The sequence below is a fragment of the Lutra lutra genome, chromosome 14 (genome assembly GCF_902655055.1).
Source record: "Lutra lutra chromosome 14, mLutLut1.2, whole genome shotgun sequence".
Taxonomy (NCBI): Eukaryota; Metazoa; Chordata; class Mammalia; order Carnivora; family Mustelidae; genus Lutra; species Lutra lutra.
This window is the reverse complement of record NC_062291.1, coordinates 63,356,949-63,367,479: the sequence shown is the minus strand read 5'-3', so window position 1 is coordinate 63,367,479 and position 10,531 is coordinate 63,356,949. Positions and strand designations below refer to the sequence as shown.

The 10,531-nt window shown below is 53.8% G+C and overlaps 1 protein-coding gene across 2 annotated transcripts in view; it reads right to left on the bottom strand.

The window, feature by feature from the left end:
- Positions 1 to 956: 956 nt before the first annotated feature.
- The window catches only part of NEURL1 (neuralized E3 ubiquitin protein ligase 1), an 80,341-nt gene continuing 70,766 nt past the window's right edge, over positions 957 to 10,531 (bottom strand). For both annotated transcript variants that reach the window (XM_047701417.1, XM_047701418.1), the window contains exons 4-6: positions 7,962 to 8,651; positions 4,155 to 4,301; positions 957 to 3,460 (exon numbers count right to left, since the gene is read on the bottom strand). In XM_047701417.1, coding sequence (XP_047557373.1) covers positions 3,222 to 3,460; positions 4,155 to 4,301; positions 7,962 to 8,651 — 1,076 coding nt within the window. In that variant the 3' untranslated portion in view covers positions 957 to 3,221. The remainder of the gene's footprint in view (positions 3,461 to 4,154; positions 4,302 to 7,961; positions 8,652 to 10,531) is intronic.

The following is a 10,531-nucleotide window of genomic DNA, read 5'->3' as shown; positions in this document are numbered from 1 at the left end:
TCTTAATTCTCCCTGCCATCAGAAAAGCCATCCGGCTCATGGCAAAAACCACCTTTTGCATCCAGAATGCAGCGTGAACTGCACGGTCCTGGGCCCCTCTGAGGACACTGGAGGGGCGGGGGGAGGCAGGTGAGTTGCCATTTTTGTTGGTGAGAGCCATGCTCAAGTTTCCCTTCCCTGCCTATAGGAAGTTTCTGGGCGGTGGCCAAGGCTTTGAGAGAGAGGGATGCAGACCTTGGGGCAAAAGACCCACATCCAGCAGGCCTGGCTGGCCCCTCAGCTTGGAGCCCCGGGTGCTCCCCTGCTTTTGCTGGACACCAGTAAACAGGGCTGGGCTGTCCTGCTGTAGGGACCAGAGCATCATCCCAGGAGAGACGACAGGAAGGCAGGCATGCTCTGCACTGGAGTCCCAGCCCCAACAGATGAGCAAGATTCCCACACTGTGCCTAGTTCCGCTCCACCACTCCCAGCTTCTACAGCCAATCAGGTATACTCAGTACATCGAGAAAGTTTCACTAAAGGTCCAGGGCCAGAGGCCTCCCTTTTCTAGGCCGCTGTCACCCCGTGTTAAGTATTGGCCCCTCCTGACCTACGTGATGGATTTGTCATCCTCCCATTAGCCCCTAGGTGGCAGTGCCTCCCCACGAGGGTGTAGGGCCAGGTTTGGCCCACCTCAGCCTTAACAGAGAGCTGAGGAGGCCTCAGGGACTCTGTTCCTGCTCCTCACGGATCCAGGGATCTGAGGGCACCAAAGGGCAGTGGCCTCTCTCTTTCAACTTACAAGGCTTACCTGGCATTCTGGCCCCTGCTGTTCAAGCCCCAGATCATCCTCCTGTCCCCCACTCCAGGGAGTCTTCCCTGATTGTTGACACCTGACCCTTCCCCTTCCTCCCCAACCCCATCCTGTTCCTCCTCCCCAGCCCTCCACACAGCACAGCACAGCACAGCCCTCAGGCTGGTACGAAATCACCTTTATTCACAATCACAGCGACCCAAGTTCACAAAGGAGGCAGCAACTATCCCAGCACTAACAGAGACAGTGACACAGATGGCTTCCTCTCCCCAAACCACAGGCCACACAGCCCCTGCATGTAAGACCTTCCCTTGCCTCTGAGAGGAGACTCCTGGTGGGACACGGCCACCAGCTGGCCCACCCCACCCTCGACTCCCATGGAGGGGGTCTCCAGGGTCAGTGATTGGGAAGTGGAGACCCACAGTGGAACCATGACTTCCTGGAGGCCCACTGCAAGGCAGGTGCAGTCAAAGGCCCAGGCTGGCGTTCTGACCCCCCAGTGCTATCCCACCCAACACCCCACAGCAGCCCCTCACCAAAGAAGTCCCAAGAGTCCCACAGAAAGTCTGCTCTCCTCCCCAAACAATCATTTTACAGAGGTGCCTGCTGAGGCTGAGGACTCTGACTCAGCCAGGACCACCCCACTGCCCAGTGGCCAGGTCTAGAATCCAAATCCCACACTCTGCCAGCCACAGAAGCAGCGGTCTCTGATGGGCATGAAAAGCCATCAGAGGGGGCAGAAGGTTGGGAGGCTGGGGGAAACTAGGCCAAGAGTGTGGGAGCAGGCGCCAGCCCACGGTCTATTGGGTAGAGCTGGAGAGGTGGGACAACTAGTCTAAGAGCAGGGGTTGGGGGGGGCATGCCACCCCAGAACCAGAAATAACCCAGAGGGGCCGGGACCTGGCCCCTTCCCTCCTCATCTTTCCTGAGGGTAAAGAGCCTTACTAAAAACAGACTCCCCAACCCCTACTGCGAGTAGGCCCTCCCAGCCCCATTCCCTGACCCAAGCTCAGCTCCCCTCCTTCAGCCTTGCCAGAACTGCGTACCTCCTTGTGGAAGGGGGAGCTCCTGGGCCTCCTGACGTAGCTGAGCCAACTCTGATGACCCCGCTGCAGCCCAGAGAGGAAGGGCACTTTGAGACTCTGGGAGATCCACCAGCCTTAGGACACTAAGGAAGCTCAGTTTATCTCTGTAAAATAGACACACTTGGACAGGAGTCCTCCCAATTCAGCCTGTTTTTATGGAGTTCTAATTCATGGCAAGCAGAGATGGCTATGGACTTGGGGCTGGAGCCTAGAGAAGATTCTGAGAGCTACCTCTGCAGCCCTTTCTCGCCAGGCACTCTGCACACCAGGGCAGCATTTCTAGGGGCCCCAGGGGATTGGCAACTCAATCATACCCCCCAAAAAAAACCCACAGACCAAATAAATAAATAAATAAAAATAAGAAAAAAGGCTGGTGTTACCCCCAGGGTACCCCACCCCCACTCCAGGGTCCTGGCCTCACCTGGGGATACTACAGTCTGAGTAGCAGCCAGGCCCAGGACAGCACTGAGATCCGGGAAGACAGGTCTCAGAGGGCAAAAGCAAATCTACTCTTAGAGAACCTTCCAGAAGACGGACGCTGCTCTCCAGCCTACAGAGAAGCTGTCCCTGGGTGGCAGCATCTGACGAGATGACTGGGGCAGAAAGGCTATGTCCAGGAAGGGCCCTTCTGCATCTCAGCCAGGGCACAAGGTCAGAGACCCAGGCCTGTCCATCCACCCATCCTCGGTGAGTGGGAGAGGGGCATAGCACGGGGGCTGCAGCCTGCCCAGGTTGAGAGGTATCTGCCGGCCGTACCCTGGCCGTCAGGCCTGAGGGGCAAGGGAGAGAGGAAGAAGGTGGGTACAGGTCAGAGAGTAAGGCAGCAGCTCAGGCTACCTGCCTGGGGCTGCTGTCAAGCAGGTTGCACACTGCTCAAGGACAGCTGGCTGAGAGAACAAATGGAGACTGACGTCCAGGCCACACTCCGAAGGCCCTAGCTCAGGGACACATCTGCCCAGAGGAAGGGACATGTTTTCTAATTCTTACATGGACTAGAGGACTTCCTAGAAATCTGCCCCAGATGGGGAAGGATTAGGAGAGGCTGAGACCCCCGTTTAGCCCCTCGGCATGCAGGGTAGAGTGGGTGCAGAGAAAGGAAAGACAGGAAGAGAGCAGACTCCTCCCCTCCCCTCTGCTGGGCAATTTGTTTCTGCCCCTCACCTCCCTGCCTGATACTCCCTTTCTCCGCAAAACTTTGAGGGCCTCAGTTTCCCATGTTTAATGAAGAAGGGAAGAGTTTCCAAAATGCGGAAGAAGAGAAGGGGCCCTGTGGGCTTGCCTCTTGGCTGGAGTGGGGCCAAAGCCTGCGGAGGCAGGCGTGCAGGCTGGGGCACCACATGGGGCTAAGAGCTGCGGTAGGTCTTGATAATGTCCTTGATGGGGCGGCGGCAGATGGGGCAGCAGGCGTGCAGGGCCTTTTTGAGGCGCAGGCCACAGGCATAGCAGAGGCACATGTGGCCACACGTGTAGATGACCGTGTCCACGGCGTGCTCATAGCAAATGGTGCACTCATCGCTCCACTGTCCTGTGCCTGGGGTCACTGGCGATTCGGGCAGGCTCACTGGAGAGTTGGGGGCTGTCCCTGGGGACAAGGGGACACCAGTCAGCAGGTACATGGTCCAGTCTGGCCCCAGGTTCACGGGAAGAGAGCCCCCGGTCTCTTGTCTCTCCATCGATTAGCATCTGCCTGTTTCCCCTGACAACCCACTTCCTGGGCGCTGGGAGGCCCCTGATGAGGGGCCAGGATGCCCATGAGGCAGTGAGAGGAGAAGAGGGGTGGAGGGAGGGAGGGGGCCCAGAGTCTTTTAAGGAAGGCCCCCGCTGAGCTATCTTTTATTCTTCCCAGCGTGCTAGAAAGTGCTCTGGAGAAAGGTGCCCAGCTGAGGGACAGGGTGGGATTCACCCAAGAAATCACCACCCGGGCACCTGGGTGGCTCACTTGGTTAAGTGACTGCCTTCAGGTCAGGTCATGATCCCGGAGTTCCAGGATCAAGTCCCACATCGGGCTCCCAGCTCCATGGGGGGTCTGCTTCTCCCTCTGATCTTCTCCCCTCTCATGCTCTCTCACTCTCTCTCTCTCAAATAAATAAATAAAATCTTTAAAAAGAAAAAAAAAAGAAAGAAATCACCATCCAACAAGGGTTCGCCAAGCGTATCTCTAGCTCATCCAGTACTCAACTCTGACACGGGGGCCACACTCCTGCCTCAGCCAGGGGGTCTCAGGGTGTGGGGGTCCACCAGGGGTACCGTGGAACTGCAGTGGTCAGCCTACTTACCGCCCGCAGAGCTCCCCAGCGGTCCGGAGCTGCACGTGCTGAGCAAGGGGTCGGAAAGGCGGCTGCCCAGGGCGCTGGGCGAGGTTGGTGTGGAGGCAGGGGAGCAGGAGAGTGATGGGATGCCCCGCTCTGCCAAGATCGTGGAGCCTGCAGAGGGGGAGGGAGGGACGCATGAGCCACTGAGGGGCCCACTGGGAGAAAGCGTGACTCTCTGCCCCTCCTAGAGGGTCCCAGGAGAGAAAGTGCTGACACAGCACCACCACACAGCCCAGCCACTGGGCGGGCTCAGGGCAGGATTTCAGAAAGAGGCCCACTGCCCAGCCCCAGCTCTCAGTTCCCACCCACAAACCGGAAGGCCACTTCATGCTCTGGTGTTACTGCATCAGCAGTCTCCAAACGAGCCTCCTGCTTGGAATCCCACCTCTACCTTTCCTACATACCCTCACCTTTGAGGTTTCCCATGCCAGTGAAGAAAGACCCCCTCTTCCCGCCTGGCATGGCCCTTCCAGTCCTAGCCTGACCCTCTGGGTCCAAGCCCCGTGCTCCCTCCGTCCCTTCCCCCCAGGTATCACCCACTGTCTCAACTACAATGGCACCTTTCAGATGCCCTTCAGCATCTCCCAAGCTCATTCTGTGCCACATTCTCTCCTTCCTTCCTTCCCTCCCTCTTCCTCTCCCTACCCCTCACCCCCGCCGCTCCTCCCTTCGACAAGGTACCAGGTACCTACCAGGTACCATCCACTGTGTAAACATAACACTGAGAACAAGACCGACAGAGCCCTTGCCCCAAAAGAGCTAATTGTCCAGGGAGCCCCTTGGGACTGTCCTCAAACCCCCTCCTCTGGGCAACTTTGACTACCCCCAAAAACCACATTATTTAGCACTGACCAGGCACACACACCACATACATGGGACTAAACTATCACAAAATTGGGGTATTATTTGTTCTTTGCCCAGGTATGCAGCTTTGTTTACCCAGGTGATGAGCTTCCTGAGAGCAGGAAATCGTATTCACCTGTAACTCTCCCAAGGATCTTACAGCCCTACACATAAATGCTCCCTGAGATCCTTTTATCATCACGTGTTCTAAGTCAATGGTCACTGTTTCCAAGTATATGCATTAGATAGCCACATGGGTTTTCTCTGGCGTTAATAGTTTTCAAGTTAACTATCCTCTTCTTTCAGAAATTCACACCTCTTAGTTTTCTTGCCTTATTGCACTGGCTAGCATTTTCAGAACAACACTGTAAGGCATCCCCCTATCATATTCCTGACTTTAATGAGAATGTTTCTCATATTTTGTCATTAAGTATGAAACTTAGTGATCATTTTGGAGTAAAGATCCTTCCATTCTTAGTTCATTTAGGCCTTTCACGAAGCATAGCACACCTCGGTAAATAATCACCCTTCACACACTATTCACTGGTTTTTCCTTTGCAGTCCACAGGATCCCCAAACACCAATCTGCTGACTCAGATGCCCAGTTCTCTTACAGCCCAGGTGCACTCTGTTTGGCATACACTGTTTAGCATGTATCTGGATGATTACTCTTAAACACCCACCTTGGCCCAATTACCTCTCAGGACATTTAAGTCCTGATTTTTTTTCTGAGCTCCTCCTGTGTCTAGTAAGCCTCTCTGGGAAACAGGAATCTCAGTGGAAAGCTACTTATCTAAGATGGTGCTGAGGCAGGATAGTACCCTCCCCTTATACAATTCCCTTCATCTGAGGAGCAGTGTCTCCCAGTGAGTGTAGCCAAGTAATTTTATTTTGTTTACCTCAGCCTGATTTTTTCTGCACCCCAGTCTGATTTCTTTTTATCCCATTCTGAATTTTTACCCCAACTTCTTTCCTTCCTGATTTCTTTCCATTCCTTCATGATTTATCTTCCATCAGTAATAACTTCTTAGCATCTTGCCTCATTTAATTCCTTTTCGGATTTTTTTGTTCACTCCATCCTCATTTGGTCTTTTTCCAGAGTAGGAAGTCCCCGCTTATTTTATCTGATTTCGCAAACTCCAACATAGAATCACCAACGACAGCATTACACACATAAATACACATGCATTTACTCACGTGTGCCTATACACAGACATACCAATCTTAGAGCATAACACACATTCACTTGCATACACACATTTACCCTGTCTACAAAGCCTCCTGGGGTGAGGTCTAGGATGGGGCTATGAAGCCCAGAGGTCTCCAAACTTGCCTAAGCAAACCTATTTAAAGAATTCAGAGGGGTGCCTGGGTAGCTCAGTCAGTTAAGCCTTCGACTCTTGATTTCAGCTCAGGTCATAATCTCAGTGTCGTGAGATCGTGAGATCAAGCCCTGCAACAGGAGCCTACTTGGGATTCTCTCTCTCTTTCCCCCTCTCTGCTTTCTCGCTCTCTAAAAATTAAAATCTAAAAAAAAATAAAAATAAAAATAAAAAATTAAGATGCCCAGGACTTAGCCAACATCTACAGAATCAAAATCTCTGCAGGTGGGATTCAAAAATCTGTACCAGGTCCTCCTAATGAATTTAATGGAACTAGCCCAATCTACTGCAGCTGGTTCGGAGGCCAGCTCTTGTAAAGCATGAATACTTGTACATTCTGGGGAAACAGAGGTCCCTGGAGATGCTTTATGGGAAAAAAAAGATTTCTGGTTAAATTAGTTTAGAAAAAGCTGTACAGGGGCGCCTGGGTGGCTCAGTGGGTTAAAGCCTCTGCCTTCAGCTCAGGTCATGATCCCAGGATCCTGGGATCGAGCCCCGCATCGGGCTCTCTGCTCAGCCAGAAGCCTGCTTCCTCCTCTCTCTCTGCCTGCCTCTCTGCCTACTTGTGATCTCTGTCTGTCTAATAAATAAATAAAAAATCTTTAAAAAAAAAAAAAAAAAAAGAAAAAGCTGTACATTGGGGCACCTGGGTGGCTCAGCTGTTGGGCATCTGCCTTCAGCGCGGGTCATGATACCGGGGGTCCTGGGATAGAGCCCTGCGTTGGGCTCCCTGCTCAGTGGGGAGCCTGCTTCTCCCTCACCCACTCCCCCTGCCTGTGTTCCCTCTCTCACTCTCAAATACATAAAATCTTAAAAGAAAAAAAAAGCTGTACTTGATAACCACCACCGCCCACCTCATTAAAGATTCACACTGCATACTAAAGGCTCTGAGAAGTTCTTCAGTAAAGAATCCCCAACTTTTTCCTCACAAAACTCTACGAGAAACAACTTTCACAAGTCCACATCCACCAGTCCATTCAAACTCTGTTCATTCAAACCCAGGAAATAATGGCCCAGACCTCTGCAACCCCATTTCCTCCAAGGCCCTCTGCTCGGATTCCCCACAGGCTCCCAACCCAGGCACCACAAGGCACAAACACCTGGCTTCCGACATACCAAACTCTTTCCTATCTAGACATGCTGCCGCCCTTATGAGGCAGAGGCTTTAATTCCCATTTTGGAGAAATGGAAACTGAGCCTCAGAACGTTAATTGCTGGTGGAAACCTTTTTTCTCATTTTTAAGTGGCCAGTGAGTTGTTTATGTACCTGTGGGGACATGGCTTAATCAGATTCTGGGAGTGAAACTCAGGGATCCACACTTTTCTGCCCGCCCCCAAGATGCGGCTGGTGAGACTGAAGGACAAGGTCCAGCGGATGGAGTCCGGCCCAGAACTCATTTCGGTGCCTGTGACTTGGTGGCAAGACAGCGCGAGGCAGCGGGGCGCGGTGGGTTCTCCCCCTTCTCCTTCCCGGGATAGGCCCTGTCCTCCAGGAAAGCGGACGGTCGCTGGTGCTGTCGGAGGGGCCCTCGGGGGAGGCACTCACCGAGGATGCGGATCTGCGTGACGGCTCCGTGCAGGCCGAAGAGCATCCAGAGCGGCTGCGTGGCGTCCACGCACAGCTGCATGCCCGCCGCGGCGCCGTTATGGCTGAGGTGCAGCTCGCCGTCGGCGTTGACCACCAGGCCCAGGATGTCGCCGCTGTGCACGGGCCCGGGCACGCGGCACACGGCCCAGAATTCCTTGCGGTCCGCCAGGGCCTCGGGGCTGAAGGGCAGGTCCGCGGGCCGCAGCGTGCCGGGGTCGCACGTGGTGACGCCGAAGGAGAGCGCTCCGGGCCGCGCGCCGCCCGAGCGCGTGACCTTGATGAAGATGGTTTCGGCCACGCGCACGGGCCTGCTGGTGAAGACGAGTGCGCGCTCGTCGCGCCCGTGCTCCAGGCGCGCCACGGTCTGCTCGTCCAGGATCCGCACGTGCGCCCCGGCGCGCAGCGCGTGGAAGCGCAGGTCGCCGTCGAGCTGCGCGGGCAGCGCGCGGCTGTGCTGCGAGTTGAGCGAGTTCTGCGGGATGGGGCAGCCGGCGGCCGGCGCGGCCTCGTCGCCCTCGGCGCCCGGCACGTTGAGGTCGCACAGGCTCACAGAGAGGCGCGCCTCGTCGGCGTCGCGCCGCAGGGACGGCCGCCTCAGGGCAGTGAAGGAGCGCGGCCTCAGGCAGTCCGGAAGCACCAACTCGCTGTCTGCGGCCCGGGAGGGGGAGAGACAGGGCGACTGTCACGCGGGCCCAGCAGTCCCCTCCTCCCCCACCCCGTCACCTGCGCGCTTCCTGCCGCCAGCCTTTCCAGTCTGCACCGTGAAATACCCACGGCACTGTGAACAGCATGGGAGAGGCTTGGGACGGAGGCTCAGCCGCTGGTCTGGGAAACAAAGTCACGCAGAACCTCTAACTTTAAGTAAAGGATGGAAGCTGGAAGGAGGAGCACCAAATTAAAAAACATTCCTTCTACATGCCACGCCTATAAAAGTTTTTGTTTTTTTTGTTTGTTTGTTTGTTTTTTAATGAACTTAACTCCCTTTTGATCCCCTGCGGCTAGACAGCAGTAAATATTTGTTGAATGCACTGCGGACATCCTACCCCCTTCCCCAGAAAGCCTCTTTGCATAAATTGTCTCATCTTACCCTAACAATTACCTCTTGAGTTATCATTGCGCAGAAGGACACTGAGGCTGCGAGTACTTAGTAAATTTATCCCGGATTTCCTTTTGAAAGTGACTTAACTAGAAATCAACCTCTTTCCCTTTTTAATCGTACAAGCAAGGTAGACTATTTTGTAGAAAAGGCAGATGAGCAAAAAGAAAAAATAATCACCTCTCAGCCTACCATCTGGGAAAAAATACTCTTTAATATTTGGGTGAGGACCTTCCAGCTTTTTTCCCCATTATATTCCTCAGTTACTTTTTCTAATACAAAAATCAAACCATGCTATATAAACTCCAGTAGTTTTTAACCTTTTATGGGTAACAAATCCCTTTGAAAATGTGATAACTTTGACCTGTGTCCTCAGAAGAACACATATTCTTCCTACATTCTGTGGATAACTTCAGGACATCTGTGAATCCCATAAAGCCATCCATGGGCATGGACTCCAGGCTAAGAACCCTGCTATACAGATTTCCTTTTCAAAACTAGCTTTTCCACTATGTCCTGAACACCTTTTCATGCCAAAACCATGTTTCCAACACCATATTTTTTTAATGGCTCTGTTATGTCCTACTTTATGGAGTCCTATCATTTATAATAAAAGTCATCATGCATGATAAATTACCCCTGCATTTCATCCTTAAAACATCCCAAGGAAGTGTTCCCATTATGGAGATAAAGCTCAGAGATGTGACGTGACAGCCATCAAGAGACAGATCCGAGATTGAAGCAAGGTCTGTCCAACTCCCCACATCACATTCTTTGATTTCAGGCCCTCCTTCTTTATTGAACCTGCACCCCCTCTGTGGGAGTCATAGTCCTCAGATTTGGCTAGTGCCACTGTAGACCACATCACGGGCCAATCCCTCCCCGGGAGCCTTTTCTCTGAGCCTCCCCAAGGGAGGATCTGTGCTTTCTCTCCAGGACCTGGATAAGGATGGCTGGGGTGCTGGATGTGAAAGCAAATCTTGGAGGACTGGACTAACCTGGGCGGCTAAGGCCAGAATTCAGCTCCAGCTAAATCTAGAGACCGTCTCTAAAGCCTCCTTGTTTTTGTTCTCCCCCTGCACCTTTCAGGAACAGTGTTGTTTGGGCCGCGGCAAGAGAGGGTTCTGGCCAACCACTGCCCCCACCCCTTCCCTGGTCCCCCACCGCCGCCTGCCTGGAGAAGCCTCTTGGGGCCTGGCTGGTTGGGATTCCCAGCATCGTGCTTGGCAAGAAGGAGGGAGCCAACCGGAAAATGCGATTATTCCAGGGAATTGACTCTGTGACAGCGATGGTGCAGAGAGGCTGGGGGCTGCAGAGAGGCAGAGGCAAGGTGGCCCAAATAGGAGGGGGAGGCCTGAGAGACGGTTGTGGGGACCTGGGACAGGCTGTAGGCTGACTGGGGGCCCCGGAGAACAGCCCCTGCTCCCCATAC